We start from the raw sequence: 21,566 nt of genomic DNA, 5'->3' as shown, positions 1-21,566 counted from the left end.
GATGGCACTGGCCTGGGTAGAAGTTCAACAAATGAGGAAGGAGTGAAGAATATTCTGACATCGACTATCCCAAGGGGAAAGTTAGTCCAGCATTTGACAGACAGTCTTACTTAGCTGTAGAATGGAATCCATAGAGAGGAATTCTTTGAAGTAATAAAGATGGTAATACATGTTTTTCTCCCTTTGTAGTTAACAAAGCACTTCTCACAAAAACCTGAGGTACATAGGAAAGACAGAGTAGACTTAGATTGTAAAAGGCATGAATTTTACTCATTAGTCTGTAGTTCATCGAAGATAGTTGAGCAGTCAAATGATATGACTAAATCTCTGCTTTGAAAAGCTCATTCTGACTGGTGTGAAGTAGAAGAGCATGTTAAACAGAAGCATTAATATAGCCTAACATTACATGCAATACCCCATCCAGAGAAATGAGGGAGGTGGCAGTGCATTTTTTTATGTTTTCTTTAGGGACAGACTTGATCCCTAAAAGGACAGGACTCGGTTTGGGGTTTTTGATGTTCTTTGTTGTAGTCGTTGTTAATCTGCTTGTTTCACCCTTTATCAGTTGATATATTCACCCATGCTTCTGAATTCTCCATAGTTATGATTTCTTACAAAGCAGCACTATTCTATAACATCATGCACCCCACAATGGTTTTTAGCCATTTCTCAAACTATGGGCATTCTTGTTTCTCAGTTTTTGCAATCACAAACATGCTACTTTGAATATTGTATATAGGAACTTTGACCACATGGCTTACAATGGTATCTTTGGGTCAGAGTATAAACATTTTAGTCCCTTTTTTTTAGATAATTCCAAACTGCTTTGCAAAAAAAGTCAGACCATTTCACAGCTCTACCAATAAATAGCATATTAGTGTGTCAGTTTTTTCATATCCCCTCTAACATTAACTATTCCCATCTTTTGTCACTTTTACCAATTTGCCAGGTATAAGGTGAAACCTCAGAGTAGTTTTAATTTGCATGTCTTTTATTATCAGACCAGATTATTATCAGGAGTTTTCATATGATTGTTAATAGGTTACAGTTTTTCTTTTAAGAGCTCCTTGACCACTTACCGATTAAGGAATGGCAGTTATTTGCAAAGTGTCCCCACCATTTGACTGAGCTACTTGAGGGTAGGAACTGGTTTTGGTTTGGTTTGGTTTGGTTTGGTTTTTGGCCCTTCTGTATATCCCCAGGCCTTAGCACATGGCCTGGCACATTTATAGATGTTTAATAAATGCTTGTTGACTTGATGTGATGTGATGTGAATGCTCATACTTAGGAGCTCGGAGCCAGTGGTCAGACAGGAAAGAGTATATGGAAATAGTGTGTTGAATTGCCTGGGAAGGTCAAGGAGAATGAGTACTCTCCACCCCCTTCCCCAGAAAAGGACATTCTGTTTGATTGGGTTACATCAAAGGAGAGCAGTTCTAGTAGAAGGGGGTAGGACAGAAGCCAGTTTGTAAGGACCTAGGGAGTGAACGGGTGAAGGTGAAGTTAATCAGCAAACAGTTATTAAGCTGTTATTATGTGCCAGGAACTGTGCTGTGCAGTGGAAATACATAGAAAGGCCAAAATGCAGCCATAGGTCACTGTCCAAAAACAGTGTACACCTGGAAAGGAACTGAGAGACTTTCGTTTGGCAGATGAGTAAACTGAGGCCTGGGGAGTCGAAGTTACTAGTCACTTGCTAAGTGGGCCTTTGATCACTGGCATCTGGGTGTTGTCTGTGTATCTGTTTCAGTTCTTTATGTATTTCTTAGGGCAATCTTTGCTCAGTGATATTAGTTATACAAGGTTTCCCCCCTTTCTCTTGCCTTTTTAAAAAAGTCTTACTGGTGATTAGTTATCCAGATCCTAGCTTAGATTCTTTTCCAAACTGCTGCTGCCAAGTTATGATCCTTTTCATTTTTGTTAGTATTTCTTTCAGAGGTTATACTACCATAAAGATGGTAGAATGTCTCTTATTTGGAGTTTTTGCTTTTTAGTCTAGTGAGGAAGTAAAATAAAAGTAATAGCTATAATAGGTTTTTTGGGGGGTTGGGGGGACTGCTTTCATAGTTAAATTGCCTTCACCTTCAAAATTAGTATTACAAAAATGTGTATGTAAAGTGTGTCTAATGTTTGATAACCAAACTTTTTTTCTTACCTAGGCACCACCAAAACCAGTACCCAAGACCATCGAAAATCAGAGAGTTTATGATGAGACAATAGTCGACCCTAATGATGAAGAGGTAATTTTAGAAATTTTACATAAAATTGGGTAATTGCACCTTGTATTTTATTTATTAGGTAACAGTTTGCATTTATATATTGATTGCTCTTTATATTTACAATGCACTTTTACTTAAATTATCTTAACTGATTTTCACAACTCTGTGAGATAGTTCCTGCAGGTGATAGAACCCTTACAGAGCAGGAAACTGAGGTACAGGCAGATTAAATAATTTTCTTGTTGTCATATAGCTAATAGGTGTGGGAGGTTTGATTTACTCTGCTACCTCTCAGTTTTAAAAACCAAAATGCTTTTCAAGGTATTCAGTTGACCCAATTATTCAGGTTGTTCTATTTGATATTTTAATAAATATTAATAATTTAATAAATAAATATTCAATATTGACTTAGCTATAGCACATATTTCTGTTTTTTAAAAGCGTTTAGTGTTTGCATTCACTTTTTGATGTCGTTTGTAGGATTTTTTTGAGGTCTGAGCATTCTTGATTATTATGTACTTAAAATTGTATTGTGGATTGAGATTTGAGGCTTTTACTTTTATCTTTGTGTCTGGACTTTGATTTCACTGGCACAATGAATTCTTGGGTGAGAAGACCCCCTCTACTTAATGTAGATCAGCAGCTGCTCTCTGACTTAATAGGCCTAGAGTGTTTCAAAGAAAGGTTCGGTGATTTGCTCAGGATCACACAGTCAGAATGAGTCAAGGGCAGAAAGCAAAACCAGGTCTTCCCTTTCATGAACTGGGATATTAAATTTTTATTCTCAAAATCAAATAAAACCCATTTCTTGTATTTGAGATATATGTTTGTCTTGTAATGCCATGTTTGCAGTTGCACATTTTGTTATGCTGAGATATCATTAGTTTGTGTTTGGTAGAAAACCCTTGGCTTTTTTTGTAATGTGATCTCTTACTATATAGAGCCATTGTGAAACTAATTTCAATTTGTGTTTTAAAACATTGCTTAAACATGTTGTTAAAAGCTGTGGTCTAATAAATTTAGCATAAAGTCTTTTAGAAAGTGGTTCCTTTTTTTATCCTCTATGTGAAAGTGATTTGTGAATAAATTTAAATATTTTTATAGGGGAAGAGAGTAAGATTGACACGTGAAGAGGAAAAGATGAGAGATTGTTAGATGGATAGATGATCTTCTTGGGAAAGAGATACAAAGGGAATTTGTGCTAAGAACATTCGAGTAAATTTTGAAAGCCTGATCCCTTTTCTTCTGCCAGTATCTGCAGGTAGGGAAAGACAGTGTGGTGGTAGGAGATGGGAAAGTTTTCAGTAGTTGTAGTATTCGTTGATTGCCTGATTATCTGTAATCTTGTGGGAGGAAAAAATGGACCCCAAAAGTTGTTAAAACTTCTTTTAAGAATTCAGAAATTTTAAAAAATCTAATATTTCACTTAAAAGTTATTTTTCTTATAAAATTTTACTAGATATAAATCCCAAAAGAAAGATACACATTGAAAAATAATCTTTTTTTTTCCCCCTGGGACATTGAGGGTTAAGTGACTTGCTCAGCCAGGGTCACACAACTAGTAAGTGTCAAGTGTTTGAGGCTAAATTTGAACTCAGGTCCTCCTGAATCCAGGGCTGGTGCTTTATCCACTACACCACCTAGCTGCCCCTGAAAAATAATCATTTTCAAAAGATACCAACTCTAAAATACATAAAAATGACATTTGAGTTGAGTGTCAGCCCCCACATGGCTGAGAAGAAGCCTACATGTGACCAGAGTAGTTAAACCTGATGCTGGAAGAAAGGCTGCAAAGGACTTTGATGTCTAGAGAAATATGAAGGCTCAGAATATAGAGTCTGAAGAATAAAGATTCACAGTGAACTGAAACTTGTGTTGGAAACCAGGATCAAATGAATCTAGTTAACGATGTTATAGATGAGAACAAGCCTAAGGAAGTTATAGTAAGTATAAGCTTTTGCTTCATAGTCACAAAGACTTTTATTTGCATAGAAGCTGATAATGGAGTGGGAAAACATGATACTCTTTCATTTAAGCATACCTAGTGTTCAGACCATGAGGCTCCACGTCTAAGGCTTTCATTTAATTTGTGGCAGTGTTTCTTAAGTATACAATATCCAAGAGGAAATCCTATTGAATTTTGGTTATACAGAAACAAAACTACGTGTGTCACCACTAGTTTGAAGTTCTGCAATAAAAAGTTTAAAAGATTTGAAAGGTATCATTGTGTGTGTAGTAGTAAGAATCAAAATTACCCATGCAGGTGTGACTTTTACATATTTTGTGGTTGATATCTTTTGAAAATGATTATTTTCAACTTCTGTATCTATTTGGGGACTTCTATCTAGTAAGATTTTTATCAGAAAAACAACTTTTTATTGAAATACTAAATTTAAAAACCTCTGAATTGCTGAAAGAAGTTTTGACTACTTTTAGGGCCCATTTTTTCCTCCCACAAGATCATAGATATTCAGGCAGTCACTAAGTGTTTATTAAGGGTCTGCAATGTACCAGGCATTATGCACTGGGGATACAAAGACAAGCAAACCAATTCTTTTCTTCAAGTGTCTTGCATTCAAAGGGGGCAAGAGCATGAATGGACATGAGACACATATACAACAGATGCAAAGTAGTCTGGGAGAGAAAGGCCTGGAATCCTAGTGGAATCAGGGAAGGCCTTCCATAGAAAGCAGTGCTTGAATTGAGTTTATATGGAAAAGAAACCAGCAGAAGGGAGGAGCCACCATACTGGGCATGAAGCACAACCAAGGTAAAGTCACAGATACAGGAGAAGGGACTGTTATGTGTGAGGAAAAGCAAGCAGTCCAGTATGGGTGGACTAGAGAAATGTGGAGTGGAAAAATAGGAAAGGCCAGCTCGTATGACATTTTAAATGCCAAACAGTTGTTTATATTTGATCCTAAATGGTAATATAGCAGCTAGGTGGTGCAGTGGTTAGCGTTCTGGTCATGGAGTTAGGAAGACCTGAGTTCAAATCTGGCCACAGACACTTAGTAGCTTGTGTGACCCTGGCCAAATCATTTCACCTCAGTTTGCCTCAGTTTCCTCATTTGTAAAATGGGGATAATACTGGATTATCAACCTGCAAAGTTGTTAGGAGGATCATATGAGATATTTGCAAAGTGCTCAGCCACTTAGCCAGATGGTAGGAAGTCAAAAGTGACACAGTCCATTCTCTGTCATGGAGTTTACCCTCTCCTTGAAGGGCACACCATGGACACAGAGAAGAAAATAATCTTGGGGTTAGGGAGAGCAGTAACACCTGGGAGATCAGGAAAGATCTTGGGTAGGAAATGTCTTTGAGCTAAGTCTGGAAGAGGCCACCAGAGGTATTAAGAGGGAAACATTCTGGGAAAGGGTGCAGAGACATGAAGGTAGGCGTTGGAATGACTTAGCTGGAGGCCAGTTTGGAACAGAGAGGTGATGAGAAGCAATGAGAAGTCTGCAAAGGAAAGCCTGTGTCAATTCATGAAGAGCGCTAATTGCCAAACAGAAGGGTTTGCCTTCTGATGAGAAGCTGCTGCAAGTTCTTGAGCGTGATGGCACCATGGTGGGGCCTGGGCTTTAGGGATCTAATTTTGCCAACTTTGTGGGTGATGGACTGGAGAGCAGGCAAATCCAAGGCTATTACAGGTAAAAGGTGAAGAGAGCCTGCACATGATTGGTGGTGGTCTGAGGTGAAAGGGTCATAATTATATATAGGTTTAAAGCTAGAAGAGAGAACTTGCTCCTTTACACTCAAAGCTCTCTGAGGTTAAATGACTGACAGTGCAGGAGTCAGACCCAGATCCGTGGACTCTACATCTAGTGCTCCCACTCAAAGGTCTTGTGAAAGTAGAATTGCTCAAACTTGGTGCCTGGTGGTCAAGGGGCTGAGGGAAAGGGAGGAATCCAGGTCGATTCCAAGGCTGTGAGAGAACCTGCTTCACAGGTAGCACAGAAATGGGGATATAAACAGGTTGGAGATGAAGACTCTTACCTTGGGAAACAGTACAAAGCAGTGAGGAGAAATGTTTGCAGAACTCTCAGCATTAGACCCAGTTTAATGTGGATAACCCCACATATATTGGTTTTTTTTGTGTGTGTGTGAGGCAATTGGGGTTAAGTGACTTGCCCAGGGTCACACAGCTAGTAAGTGTTAAGTGTCTGAGGCAGGATTTGAACTCAGGTACTCCTGACTCCAGGGCCGGTGCTCTATCCACTGTGCCACCCAGCTGCCCCACCCCACATATATTGTTAAATGAAACGGTACACCAAGCAGACAAAATGTGGAAGACATAGCCAGGTTTTCTGTGGCAATTTTCTCCATTGCATCACAGCATCTCTGTCTCCGTCATTGTATCTCCAACATTCTATGCTGGCAGACTCTACTTCATAGTTCTTGGTGTTCTGTCAAATACAGAAGAAAACGTAGCAGATAGCCATGATGAAGCTGATGATCAGTGACTGCAGAGCAGTCCATTGGTAGGGAGATAGGTGATGAGATTTTTCAAGGCCTTCCCTTATTTTCCAGCCTTGGGGCAAATAGAGGTGATGTGTCCTCTGAGCTCCAGGAGGCCCTTGTCACAACAGGCAGGAACGGAGAAAGATGTGACCTGGGAAAGTCCAGTCAGGTGGCAGGTGCTGGCAATTGGGGATGGGTCTGATCCAAGAAAGGTGTCCAGAGTCCGGGGCAAAGAAGGCCTTGGCATGAAAACAGACCAGAGACCTAGTTCTGGGTCTGACTGGGAGGTCTCTGGGAAGGAGAGGACAAAGACTGGCAGCCTAGTATCTTTACAGTCACATTTTTGATTGAAAATTACAGAGAATAAAAGATCCTGGGGTGCTCCTTTGTTGATTATAAAAACCAAAACAAAACATTTGATTTGGTTGATCAATCTTCCATGCATATGATAAAATCATAGAAATGTCTGTGAAAAATACACCACCACAAATCACTTCCAACTATCAGTATGGAGCAAGACATAAAAGAGATGTGAGCTTGCTACAGGTGTTTTCCATTGCCATGGAAGTCCAGCACAAAATCCAAGTGGAAAAGGGCTTCCCTATGAATGTTGAGGTCCTTCAGATACTCCATTTGTGGGTGACGTCATGTTGATAACTGTACAGACCTACCTAAATAAGACCTACTCTCTTCAATTCTCCCCTCCCACCACCTCCTCCATAGCATCTTGCTTACTATTTTAGAAACCAAGCTGGGGTTTAGAGGAACTTCTGCTCTTCCAAACAGGGATGACCTCTCCAACCCACACCATGCTTTACTTCACCCTCTTCTCTCTGGCTGTGTCCTCCAGGGTTGCAGTATACATCCTCACTGCCTCCAGTTTTGGAACCAAGATCAATTCAGTTCTGCCATTGTTCCTGGATGAGTGTGTCAGTCTATTCCTATTTGGCCTCACTCCCCACCCCTGCGACTTTCTGGAACAAGGTTTCCCCTCCTTGGTCACTACTCCCCTGGGTGTGTTGTCTCTCCCCCTGGAATGAAGGTCTTTGAGAGCAGGGACTGTCTTGGACTTTGTTTTTGTATCCTCAGCATTTAGTTTCGTGCTTGGCACATTCCAAGTGTTTATTTTTAAAAAAGAAAGACAGTGGATAAAGCACTGGCCCTGGATACAGGAGGACCTGAGTTCAAATCCGGCCTCAGACACTTGACACTTACTCTCTGTGTGACTCTGGGCAAGTCACTTAACCCTAATTGCCCCACAAAAAAAAGAAAGAAAGAAAAAGGTTTTCCATTCATTTGTTTACCGTCTCTCAAAAAAGAAAATTGAGGAATGCTTATTGTCGAGTGGCTGACCTATAGAGCTAACCCATATGAACTGCATATCAGTATACTTAGATGCATTTGTCTTGGCAGAAACTGCAGTTAGACACTGAGCTGGATCCAGAATTGAATAGAGAGAAAAGAATAAATGAATGAGTGTTTTTAAATAAATCGATCTAAACAGCCAAGCCTTTTTAGGTTTCTTGTTGGGTATTTGTTGTTGTTGTTGTTGTTGTTTGGGGTTTTTTTGGTATCAAACTATATTCTGTGTTTTAGGTGATTATCATCTCTCTGCCATTATACAGTTTTGTAAATGCATGCATCCTTTATTCCTAGGTTGCTTATGATGAAGCTACAGATGAATTTGCTTCTCATTTCAACAGACAGACTTCTCCCAAGATTCTTATTACCACATCAGACAGACCTCGTGGGGTAAACATATTTGCTGAAATATCTGATAATGGCCCTGTTTGTTTAGTTTCCTGACTTTTAATATTCATTAGCTCTAACACTTAGCCTCTTCTTTGTGAATAAGATCAATAATGAGATCCTGGTAATTCACTTTAAGGTTGTTAAGGAGGGCTGTCTTTAGGACTGCTAGTCTAAAACTGTGGTGGAATAATGAAGTAGTAGTGCTGTTGTGTGACTTGACTGTGTGATTCTTTATTATAAGAGATATAAGAGTTATAAGAGTTTTATTTTGCAGAGAACAGTGAGGTTCTGTGAACAGCTGTCCACTGTTATACCAAACTCACATGTTTATTACAGAAGAGGACTAGCTCTGAAAAGAATTATCCCCCAATGTATCTCTCGAGATTTCACGGATCTAATTGTTATTAATGAAGATCGCAAAATACCAAGTATCCTTTGGCAAAGAAAAATAAGTACATTTCTTCACCCTGTTTTTTTAATCTGAAAAAAAAACTTACTTCTTATGTTTTAGTTGCTACCAAGCCCAGAAAGTATGTTTATCTTAGCTCAAAATGAATGTGTCATTAAAGCGAGTTTTTCTAATGCTTCTACAGATTATCACCAAATTTAGGAATAAGAAGAAATAAAATCTATTTCTAAAAATTAGTAGGACAAATTTTACTGACATTAAGGAAGCCTATCTGTAATGTACTGACATTACTGGAATTAAATTACTAAGGATTCAGAAAAAAGATCAGAGCTATTTTTCAGGCTGCCAAGATGAAACAACACACTTCTGCAACTTAATGACCTTTGAGACTTTAGGCAAATCAGATGACCATTTGGGGCCTCAGTTTCTTCATCTGTAAAATGAGGAGGCTAGACTAGATAATCTCTAAAGTCCTTTCTAACTTTCAGTCTATGATGAAGAAACGTTTTTTTATACTTAAGGCAGTGTGCTTTTTCAAAAAGCAGCCAAGCAACATTGAGGTCTCATTTTTATTGTTTTAATAGGACAGTGATGTTTTCAGGGTAATGAATTAAATACATTTGGCTACACGCTTGTTCTAATAACTCAGGAAACTAAAATAGACTGAAAACAACTTTGTGACAGGGTGCTCACAGGTACTTTCATTTTCCTCACTTGGCTTGTGAGTGGAATGTAGCATAGTAACTACGTTACTTGTTTAGTTAATTCTGGTATTTCAAGGCTCTGCAATTTTGTTGGTGTGGGACCTCCCTCTACAGATCACAGCCCTTCTGAAGTGTAGGAGATGGTCCTTGAGAGTTGTTGTGACCAAAAAATTCATCACTGCCATTAAATCAATGCTGAGCCTCTCCCGCTTGTGCTGGGCTAGTCCTTGGATGGCAGACATACAATACATCACCAGACCCATATTTAACTCTTAGAAAAATATTCCGTTTCAAGGCAAATGCTGTCATTTTTTTTATTGCTTCAAAAAGCAACAAATGAAGCTCATTTTTCTCCCTATTTCTGTTTATAATAATAACAGGAATTTATATGGCATGTTAAAGTTTGCAGTACTTTATATAGATTATCTCCCTTGAGCCTCCTATCAACCATATTTTCCCTATATAGTGTGAATTGTTGAGATTTAAAACATCTTCCCCAAACTCATTTACATATGGTGTGTGTGTGTGGGTGTGTGTGTGTGTGTGTGTGTGTGTGTGTAAAATGCCCCATATTACCTTGTAATGGCTCTGAAGGTCCAGGGGAAACGTGATTGCTTTTTTTTGAAGGCTCTCAGTGAAGAGAGTGGACATGAGGAAGATGGCCAACTCCTAGTTTGACTTAGGTTGCTGAGCACCAGTCACCTCCCACTGAAGTTGATGAGCCATGTAACAACATCAGAATTCATTCATTGCAGGAATGAGCTCCCCCACACCCCCAGATTCATATTATCATAGCACACAGTAGGTGTTTGGTAAATGCCTGTTTATGATCATGGTATCTGTACCCTCTGGAATTGGAAGTAATGGCTACAAGGTCTAAGAGTGGAACCAGGAAGATAGTGACTTCTATAGTCTTTGTAGATAAAAATGTGTATTTTCAGATTGGCTTTCCACATGCCAATGTGTAACCTGAGGTTTTTTTTCTTTTATGTATCTGGAAAAATGACTTGGTAAGATCAGACTTAGAGTTGTTGTGTTTATCTTATCTCAGAATGAATGTGTCATTAAAGCAAGTTTTTCTTGTGCTTCTACAAATTTAGAGTTGGTTAGAGTATTTTTTTCCAATTTAAAAAATTTTTCAATTAGCAAGCATTTATTGTCTCTCCTTATTCTCAGCCCCAAATGAAAAGAAAACAAGATAAAGATTATAACTGATCTAAGTATCTAGGATACTAGTTACATAAATTGTGGTGTTTGGATCAGTTTGATTTCTATTCATTCTTAATTTTGTAATCAGATGGACTTGTTTTAAGTCATTTGCCTCATGGTCCAACAGCTCACTTTAGAATGAGCAGTGTTCGCCTCCGCAAGGAGATCAAGGTAAGTTTTTTGTTTATTTCTTTGCTTGAAGCATTAGTATGTACATTTCTAAATTATATCCCTCCTACCAATGCTTACAGAAGACTTTTTTCTGTTCTTATTGAAGCATGAATTGTTTTGTTCTTGGCCAGAGAACAGCTTTTTAATTGGTCCCATTCCATTTTTTAATTTCTAGAAGTGTACAAATTGTAATATTATATTTTTATTTTATTAAGTATTAGAAAGCATAACATTTCATTTAGTCCCAAATTTCAAAAAAATAAAGGCAGTCTAATCTAACAATGAGCATTGCCCTGTCTTTCTATGGAAAGGACCTTCTTTAATCTGTAGGCAGTTGGGAGAAATATTTGTGCTGGGTGCCCCTTGTCTCCGTCTCTGGAGTTAGACTGAAGTGAGTATTAAAATCGATAGTTGCAGATCTTAAATTAATCTGCTAAGCTATTCTTTAAAAATATGTATTTTAACTATTTTGAATAAATTCCTATTTGACATTGAAATGAACAATGCTTTCTTGCATCATTTTAAGATGAAAACTAAGGAAATCTTGGTGTAGGCTATGCAGTTATGACTAGAACCATATTAGCTGTCTTAATCTTGTGGTAATTCTGCAAAATTGTTTCAGAGGAAAGGGAAAGAACCCACACAACATTCACCTGAAGTAATTCTGAATAATTTTACAACAAGACTGGGTCATTCCATTGGACGTATGTTTGCTTCTCTCTTCCCCCATGATCCTCAGTTTATTGGAAGGCAAGTTGCAACATTTCATAATCAGCGGGATTACATCTTTTTCAGATTTCACAGGTAAAAATTTGAGTTATATAATAGAATTAATAAGAAATTTAATTAGAATCTATGTACTTTAAGAATATTAATAAAAATTGATATTTACATGGCCTTTCACAGTTACAAAAGACCTGACATACATTGTCTTTTTTGATGTTAATTATATTTCAAGTATCCCAATGGTCTCAGGATTGGGGGCTCAAAGACTGTCCTTTTCAAAGGTTTACCTTAGTAAGATCCCCAACAAGTAGTCATCCAGTCCTTGTGTGAAGACATCCAATGAAAAGGGGCTGAGGTAGCCTTTTCAAAAGTTATCATCTTGTATCATCTTGCTTACATTTATACATCTTGTCCTCCAAAACAGGATGGACATTTATTCAAAAACTTTGCTAAAATTTAGGTAAATGAAAGCATTCCCTTGATTTACAAGTCTAGTAACTCAGACAGTTAAGGAAATGGGGTTTTTCTGTCATGACCTCTCCTTAATGAAGTAATACTGGCTGCTTTTATTTTTAGCTCTTTATTAATAAATAAATATATAGTCTGTAATTTGGTCAGGAATTTAGGGTAGAGTCACAGCTCTATAGTTTGGACCCTCTTTTTTGAAAATTGAAACATTTGCCATTTTCTAATCCTGTTTTGCCTCTCCTGTTCTCCATGATCTTTCAAAGATCACTGATAAATAGCTCAGTAATCACATCTGCCAATTTTAGTGCTGAAAGATCTAGTTTGTCTTGGCCTGGAAACATGAACTCATCATGGGCAGAGAGGGATTGTCTTACTATCTCTCTACAAATCTTGGATATCAGCTCCCTGTTAGTCATTTTTATTCTGTATTTTCTAGTCCAAAGATCATTTTTCTTGGAAGAAAAAACTGAAGCAAAATAACTTACGCACCTGCACCTTCTTTCCATAACCATGTTGTTTTTGTTTCTATGTTCACTAACCTTTTAGCCAAGTGCAGTTCCTAATTAAGAGCATACCTTGTAGTTCATTCCTTTTACCTTGCCTGTAACTTTAGAATAAGGTTTGCCTTTAAAGTCACGTACCAGTTATCAGTGCCATTCCACCAACACTCATTGGCGCCTTGATGGTCAAATTATCCTTCTTTAGGGGCATTAGTTTCTCTTGCTTCTTACCTGTATATTGCACATATTTTTAGACAGCTAAGACCATTGGTATTATTGTTGGCTCCTTTGGATTTTCTTCTCCTTTGAACTACTGGGAATTGCCTGTTGCTTTTCTCCATCTCACATAGTATCTAGTTTATCAGAGATATAGAAATAGTTTCTTCATTGTATCCCTCATTTTCAGCTTTAAAACCCTTTTGTGTTTATTCCTCCTGTATATTGTCAGGTGAATTCCATCCTGGACCAGGAGCTAGTCTTCTTGTTTTCTAACCTGTGGTAAAGAAGTCCAAATCCCCTTCGCTGGCACCATGTATTTAATGAAAGGTTCATTTCTCAAATCTTCCATCTTCTTTAGAAGGAATTACCTGTGATCTAAGATCAGTAATGAAAACAACACTTAGGTTACTGAGGTTCTTGCCCAAGACTGTCATCTTTAGCAATACTTTCTAGATTCTCTATGTCAGTATTATTTGTGTCCATAGAATTCTCTAGAAGTGACTAGTAAGTTATCTGGATTAATAAGTCTTGGGAAAGTCGCTGCCCCATCTTGGATGTGCCTGCACCAGAAAGGACCTTTCTGTTGCTGTTTCAGGCCAACATAGAGCTGGCTGCTTCAGTTCCCTTGGTGGGAAGTCATTGACCACCACTCCTCTCTTTCGCCTCAGTCCTTCCAGAATGGTTTTTTGTGGTAGTTCCTGTGGTAGATCTCCACTGTTATCGTTTGGAAGATAAGCAGCTGCATCTTCCTCAGAGAGTTCACCTTCCTCCCAACTTGGAAGATTCCCACAGCCATTTCTTAGCATCATGTCTTCTCTCCTTTTGCCTCTGTCTTACTTTCTTTTATCCAGGCAACTTTGTCTTCTGCTTCTTAAGATTCTTTTTTCTTTGTCTTGACATGGAAGCCCGCCCTTGTTTTTATTTTTAACAAATCCCTTCATACTCTCTGATCATGTGGTATGGTATTCCTTGAACCCCTTGATTTATTTTTCTGAGGAAGACCATTCTATATTTTGAGCATAGATAAGTCATTTGGCTGTGGTAAAAATAGAATTATCACATATCTATTCTATATATGTCAATGCAAAACTCCTTCTGCTCTCCATATTTGCTCATATTGAAGATTTGAGTCCTTTTTCTGCCTCACTAGTAGCTCTTCTATTGAATTGCTGTGATAGAGTTCTTGTGCCTTTACAATAAACTCTGGAATTGTCACCATCCTCATCTCGCCCATGTCATCTTGTTAGTCACATCCACTTTCCTTTTTCTTCAGTTTCCCTTGTCTTGCTTATCTTTTTAGCTGATTTAACTCTACCTTCTTTTCCTTTTTGGGTCCTTCCTAGGTAATATATCTGGCCCCCAGTTTCTTATGAGTTCTCACCTCTCATCACCTGCTGCTTTTTGGACATTTCTAATCAGATGTTCTGGGGTTATCTTCAAAATCATTATGTCTAAAACAGTACTCATTATCTTCCCCCTCCTTCTTTTAAGGGGCCCATCTTCTAGTCACGCAGGTTCACAATGTTGGAGTCATCGTTGCCTCCTCATTCCCTCACTCCATCACTTGCCAAGTCTCACTGAATCTGCCTCCACAATGTCTCTTATATCCTTTCCTTTCTCTCCACTTGGCCACCACCCTAGCTTAGACAATCATCACCTTTTTACCTGAACTATTGCAACAGCGCCATAAGTGTTGTCCTAGCTTCCACACTCTCACCTCACCAATCAGTCAACCAACTAGCATTTATAAAGTTCCTCTAGGTGTCAGATACTAGGTTCTGGAGCTACAAAGACAAAAGTCTCTGCTTACTTCTAGTGTGTGTATGTGTGTGTGTACATCTATATACACATCTATGAATTAGATACATCTATATAGCTCCAATTTCCTCTTTATATCACATGTATATATAGTCTATGTATAGATAAAAGATGTATACAATGTAAATACAAGGTAACTTTGGCAGGTTGGAGGGACACTAGGAAAGCGAGGGAACAGGAAAGATCTCATATAAACTGTGGTGCTTGAGCTGATTTTGAAGGAAAGTGTAAGAAAGGGGTGAGGAAGGAATATATTGCAGATACATGTGAAGAACAGCAAGGCTGCACATTTGAGAGATTGTAGATGCAACGAAGTACTGAAAAGTTGGCCAGATCAAAAAGGACTTTAAATGCTGAATAGGAGTTTGTAACAATCCTGGAAGTTGTAAGGAACTATGTTGGCATTTATGGAGCTGGGTACTGCTTGTCCACAATCAGACACATTCTTTAGGAGTATCAGTGACTAATTAGGAGGCCTCTTTAATAGTTTAGGAGAGGTGATTAGGGCCTGAACTTAGGGGATGGCAATGTGACTAAAGAGAAGAAAGCGAATAGGGGAGGTATGGAGGCAAAATTGATAGGAGTTGACAGTCAGCTGGATATGTGAGAGGAGTTAAGGATGACTGATGTTATGGACCTGGGTGACTGGAAGGATATTGGAGACCTTGACAAAAATAGGGAAGTTCTTAAGTGTAGTGGGTTTCAGGAGAAAGATGAGTTCTTCCTTGCACGTGGTGAGTTTAAATGTTCATTAGACAGTTTTGGTGATATGAGAATGGTGCTTAGCAGAGACTCTTCAGGTTGCACTCTAGACCTGAAAGTTATCTGCATAGAGATAATTAAATTTATGGGAACCTATGAGGTCAACCAGCCAAAGGGGCCTGAGAAGGAGTAGTCAGATAGGAGAACCAAGAGAGAGCAGTGTCATCAAACCCAGAGGGGAGAAAGTATCCACAAGGACAGAGTGATCAGCAGTGTCAAATGAAGGTTGAAAAAAGATCATCAGACTTGGCAGTCAAGGTCATTGGTAACTCTGGGGATAACATTTTCGTTTGAATGAAGGGGTAGGCGAGAGGAGGAAGTGGACACAGCTAGTGCAGACAGTTTTTTCTAGGAGTTTGGTTGTGGAAGGGAAGGAACATTATAGGATAATAGCTTGAGGGAATGGAGTAGTCAAGGGAGGGTTTTTTAAGGACAGAGTCCTGCACACATTTGCAGGTAGCTGAGAAGGAGCCAATAGATAGGAAGAGATCAAAGATTAGAGAGAGAACTGCCAGAGTGACATACCAAAAATACAGAGGGCAGCATTTTCTCCAGCAGCTTCTAGAATCAAATAGGAACTCCCCAATTTGACATCCACAGCCCTTTTTCAGAGGCCAGCCACAGCCTTCCTCTCCAGGCTTTTTACCTATTCCTCCCCTTCAGCAGCTAACCTGTTTGCTGGTCTTTATACACAAGATGGAGCACTGTTTGCTAGAAGAAAGGGTGGTAAGATAGATTGAAAATAAGTCAGACAACTGAACACAGTGCTAATTAATGTATTCCTATGAAAACTCAAGGAGGTTTCTGGTGTCATGCTTCATAATTGCCCTTGGCCCCATTCAGTTTTTAGATGGACACTCTACATGGTATTCATATAGAGGACATAAAAGCTAGAAATGGAGTAGTTCACAGGTCTCTTGGTTAAGTCAATGAGGATTCCAAAAGATTTTGTCCGACAGGAGTGATGGGTGGAATCTAATAAGATTAAATTTAATAAGATAAAGTCTAGCCTTTATGGTCAGTAAATCAAGTGTCTAGAATGAGGGATCTTCATTAGTCAGTATCTGGAGTCATCCTGTTTTCTGGTCCAAATGCCATGTTTCAAGAGTGGCATGAATGGGGAGAAATGGGTCCAGGAAGAGCAGCTAGCTGTGCTGGAGGGAAAACATGATGCCATGGAAGGATTGAACATAGAAGAGGAATCTGATGTATTTTGCTTGGCCCCAGTGCAGACCCAGGACCAGTGGGTAGGAATTACAGAAATCCAGATTTAAGGGGAAATTCAAACAATTAAAGCTGTCTACAAATGGAAATGGACTGCCTCAGGAGCAGGTTTCTGCTCATAAAGATATCTCGTGGAGACTGGATGGTTACATGTGGCAGATGTTAAGAGGGAAGATTCATGATTCAGGTAGGGATTCATCTAAAAGACCTTTTAGGAGGTTCCAAGTACCTCAGAGATTCTTAGGCTCTGCTCTTTGTCAAATGGAAAGAAAAAGAGAGCTGGGGTGGGTAGATTCTAGTTAAAGATGAATTTTAAAAGTAATTTTATTAACCTTTTATTATTATTATTATTGCTCAAGATACCTTTTTAAGAGTGAAAAGAAAGTGGGAATTCAAGAACTTGGACCGCGTTTTACCTTAAAATTGAGATCTCTTCAAAAAGGAACCTTTGATTCTAAATTTGGGGAATATGAATGGGTTCATAAGGTATGTGTTACAATGTCTATAATACTAGTTGATCAATCCGTTTTAAAATCCTCATGAAACAAAAAGGAAATCCTTTTCTAAGTCATTTTTAAGCTTTAGGAATGAGGTCCATTCTAGAATCTGAACTTGACTTCTGGTGTGCTTGTGCCCAAATGGCAGAGGATAAAAGGATAGAGAAGGGATTAAACAATTCAGTTATGACCAGTTTCTTTCAAAGATCCCTAGAAATACTTGTGAAAAGTTTGGAAATTGTGTGTAAGGTAGTCATCTGAAATAGTTTCTTCTTGACAATCAAGTAGGAACGCTTATTTTGGGCTATAGTTTTTGCTTTAACAAGACTGACTTATCATGGTTTAGACTAAACCTCATTTTTTAGTTAATGTGTAAACAGAAAGCTTCTTTTGAGACAGCACCCAGCTAAGGTTCTAACACCACATAAATATAGGAAACCTTTTCTCATACATGCATATGCTATAGATTTTATTACATTTTTATATATTCATTTATTTATTAGCTATACATTTTTGCCCTTGTACCTATGCCTTTTACTTAAACTATTTGTTTGTTTGTTTGGATTTTTAGCCCCGTGAAATGGACACAAGTAGAAGGAAATTTCATTTATGAAGTATTGAGAAGTATGTCCTGGATTGGACCTGACCGGGAACGTTTTGGACTTTTGTCAGTTATTTTTGACTGAAGAGACCTCTTTTCGGAAGACACACTCACTTTTCAGCCATATATTTGTCAATGATGATCCTTCCACTGATTGATTATTCTTTAAATTTATCAGCTCTATGTAGAAATAATAAGTGTGTCAGAGTATATTATATATTCATTTTTTAAGATAACTTTCACCTTGTACTGAGAGCTGGCAATAGTTTTAAAAAAGAAATAACTCAAAGGACACCTGTATGAACTGAATCAAGTTTATGTACGTTGAAATAAATGTACTCCATTTGATTCCAGGCTTACCCTATATCTCTACCCCCCCCCCCATTTATTTTATTTTTATCTCATGATTCTTTGAAACCCATTAACCACCCTTAAAGAACTACACAAATGTGATTTTCATTTGAATACTTTATTGTATTCTTGCCAGTGTACAAAACAGAAATCAATGAAATTTCGGAGAGGTAGATGAGAAAGTCTGACACAAGTTGAAATTTGGATGATTAACTTGGCACATTGTTGTTACACATATAGATTAAATATTTGTGCAGGCTTTAGAATTCTCTCTCCTTTGAATGGTCACAATTCACATCACAGAACATCACGTCACAGATCCACAAATGAAGACTGGATTCGGAGATCTGAAAAGAAAAAGTTTACACAGGAGAACGATTATTCTTAAAGAGGAATACATTCATACATTATAACTATATAAAAGCAAGCAATCTCAGGACACACCAGAAATGTGGAATATAGTAGAGTATTTGTACTGAATCGGAAGACGTGGATTCCAATTCCTGCTCTATCTTTTGCTGTCCTGTGAACTTTTAAAAATTCATAGCCAGAGTCTCACCTGGATGATAATGGACAAGTGCCTCTAAGAGTTGTGAGAATCAAATAACTTGTGTGTGTGCCCATTCTTCACTGATTTGTGAATGCAGCAAGATTCTAACACAATGTTCATTGTAGAACATGCCTGTAACTAGTAATGGAAAGAACCTTTTCTATTAAAAATACTTTAGACTGGTGCTGCAGCATCTTACACAGTTGTGGTGGCTACTTTTTGAATACCTACATGGGCTTCTGTTTGTACACTCCCAAATTACAAAGAAAGTGCAGTTAGGGAGGGTACAACTGGAACATGGTATTTTCAGGAAACAACTTCCAGAATACTGAAGATTTCAGAATTTCTATAAAGGGTGGACCTGTTAACACTCATTACACAAGGAAAAGTCAAATAGAGCCCAAGGCTACTTATTTTCCTTTTAACTAATCCTATTGAACTATTTCCTTTACTATTTTAGTTGATAACATTTTCTTCTGGGCTAACTATTTGTAGGTTAACTAAAAAAAAAAAACAAAAACAAAAAACCAGGTTTTGTCATTTAAGCATCAGAATGCATAAAAAGATACTCCTATTGGATTGTCAGGGTCATTTAGTTTTAAATGCAGTTTCATTTTCTGTAGATAATTTAGCAAATGCCTATATGTACATATTTTATATGAAGTGATTAAGTTTCTTTGTTTACCTTTTAATCATTAGTTTTCTAATCCTCTGGCTCACTATCCAAACAAGTTGATTAACTCAGTTAATTCCAGAAAATCCAACAAGTTATGAATTCAAAAGTTGGTATTTTGCTGTACTAATTTCCATCCAGCCAAAATTAGTAATGGTCTTCTTGGGCCAGTTTTTAGTGTATGCTTAGCCAAAGAATATTCATCTTACCAGACAACTACATAGAAGTGCAGCACCGCTAAGTTAAAGAGTAATTAGATATTGTATTATTCAGCAGAGAGAACTGGAACCCATTGGGAAAAGGTACAAGTAGATACATCTGGGAAACTCAAAAATGGAACTGTTTGGGTTTTTTTTTTTTCCTTTTCTTTTAAGGTAACTTACCCTTCCCAAGTAGCTTAAGATCATCTTGCTACAGGAATGAACAGACTTTTTGGGGACGGAAAGGATTAGTACTAGAGGATACCCCAGTCAGCAGGGGATCATTTTGGGCATTTTGCAGGCAAAACTGTTTCAGATCAGCAGCAGCTTGAGAAACCTATTTATAACAAATAGACAACAAAGTGTTAGGTGATGAAAATATTTTAATGAAGGTTTTCCTCAGCTCTTTCCTGTTACATCCTGATAAAATAAAGCGCTGGATTAGAAAATGGTTAGTATGTAACAAAGACAAATTCTTGAGAGGATTTGAACTAGAGCTTGAAAGATGGTTGGCATATAGACTGGCAGTTTACAAATTGAAGATTATCCCAGGGTAGCAAGGTGGATTGACCTAAATGAATAAATGTTTCAGTCTTAGGAAGGGCAATATCAGGGTCACAGAAGGGTTCTTAGAGGTCCTTGAGTCCAGTCTCCCCGTTTTACCCACAAGGAAACTGAGACCCAGAAAGGTTAAATTCTTTGCCCAAGGTCACACATGTCAAAATGCTCAGAGGTGGGGAACACTTCTTACTATCCACTCAACTGCATCAGAGTGGACAGCACAAAGGTTTTGTAAACTAGAAAGTGTTCTATACATGAAAGCTATTTTTCCCCTAGCCTAAGCTGACTATTTCATGTCCCAAAAGGCTGCCTTTTTAATTTTTTTTCTCATCTCCTTAGTGCCCCCCCCACACACACATCCCTCTTTCTCTTTCTCACTCCCACCCTTCTTTCCCCACCCCCTGCATAAAAAAAGCAAATCAAAGATTCACTAGGGCGGGTTAATTTCATTTTTCTCCTTCCTTAGCAAGAATGGTAGTTTAAAAAAAAAGTGGAACCTGTAAAAGATCAGCTCAAGTTTTTCTTCCTGTTCTCAGGAGAAGGAAGAACTTAAGACCTGAAGAGAGTATACATGCTGAACTCAATTAAAAACGGGGCAAAAGGAGATTCGGAATAGGTTTCTTGTAGGGGAGAGACGTTTGTCGGGGTGGGGGGGAGGCAGAGAAGGGGCGGGTCAAGGGAAAAGAAGGGGAAAGCGACATCGTACAGGGCAGCACATGGGAATCTGAGACAGAAACAAAAAGAGCGCGGGGCAAGGCTCAAAAAATCACGAAAGTGTCTTTGTCCCCGTCCTCCCCACCCACCGCACCCGGGTGTCACTTCGGGCAGGATCTCCCAAGTCCGAGAGTCGGGAGGATGGTCCTTACAATGACGCGGAGTCGGGGGGCTGGGGAAGGGTACCCTCCCTACCCCCGGGAAAATTTGGAGCAGTCTCAGACACTTGTTAACCCAAGTGTGCTGAGGCCGCCCGGGGGCCTGGGGCTGGGGTCTCTGAGGGGCTGGGGTCGCTGGAGGGCTGGGATATCGGGGTTGGGGGTCTCTGGAGGGACTGGGGTCTCAGGGTCTGGGGTCTCTGGAGGCATGGGGCTTCGGGGTTTGGGGTCTGCGGAGGGATGAGGTCTCGGCGTTTGGGATCCGAGACCCTCCCGGGGCTGCAGTGGGTATTTGGGGAGGGGGCTCACCTTCACGCGGTGGAGCCCGGCCTCGAGCCGGAGCTGCTGCACCACCTTCCGCATGGCGACGACGTTGGAGCTGCTGGACATGGCGCAAGGAGCCGGGGTCGGCAGTCGGTGGTCAGCGGCGAGTGGTGGGTGGTCGGGGTGGTCGGGCAGACGTCCGCTCGCTCCCTCGCTCGCTGGGTCTGGTGGAGTGCCGGGCGTGTGGTGCCTATAAGTACCCGAGGGTGTGCGCGCCGGGAGGGGGGACAGACGAGGGGGGGGGCGCTGGGGGAGGGGGCGGCGCTGCTCGGAACTTTGTTTCTAAGTTTC

The 21,566-nt window shown here is 39.3% G+C and overlaps 2 protein-coding genes across 2 annotated transcripts in view; one reads left to right on the top strand and one right to left on the bottom strand.

Annotated features, from left to right (window-relative positions):
- RPF1 (ribosome production factor 1 homolog) overlaps positions 1-18,843 on the top strand; it is a 26,722-nt gene extending 7,879 nt beyond the window's left edge. The window contains exons 3-9 of the mRNA XM_044005005.1: positions 2,160-2,240; positions 8,341-8,436; positions 8,711-8,864; positions 10,847-10,929; positions 11,552-11,733; positions 17,006-17,132; positions 17,715-18,843. Of these exons, the coding sequence (XP_043860940.1) occupies positions 2,160-2,240; positions 8,341-8,436; positions 8,711-8,864; positions 10,847-10,929; positions 11,552-11,733; positions 17,006-17,132; positions 17,715-17,756 (765 nt within the window). The 3' untranslated portion in view covers positions 17,757-18,843. The remainder of the gene's footprint in view (positions 1-2,159; positions 2,241-8,340; positions 8,437-8,710; positions 8,865-10,846; positions 10,930-11,551; positions 11,734-17,005; positions 17,133-17,714) is intronic.
- GNG5 (G protein subunit gamma 5) lies at positions 18,195-21,566 on the bottom strand. The gene is made up of 3 exons (XM_044005006.1): positions 21,261-21,566; positions 19,702-19,855; positions 18,195-18,442 (listed from the first exon to the last, which is right to left on the bottom strand). Exons 1-2 carry the CDS (start codon positions 21,339-21,341, stop codon positions 19,730-19,732), a joined length of 207 nt encoding a protein of 68 aa, XP_043860941.1. The 5' UTR covers positions 21,342-21,566; the 3' UTR covers positions 18,195-18,442; positions 19,702-19,729.

This window comes from Dromiciops gliroides, chromosome 4 (assembly GCF_019393635.1).
Source record: "Dromiciops gliroides isolate mDroGli1 chromosome 4, mDroGli1.pri, whole genome shotgun sequence".
Lineage (NCBI taxonomy): Eukaryota > Metazoa > Chordata > Mammalia > Microbiotheria > Microbiotheriidae > Dromiciops > Dromiciops gliroides.
Note: the sequence above shows the minus strand (reverse complement) of the source record. Positions and strands in the feature narration are given on the sequence as shown.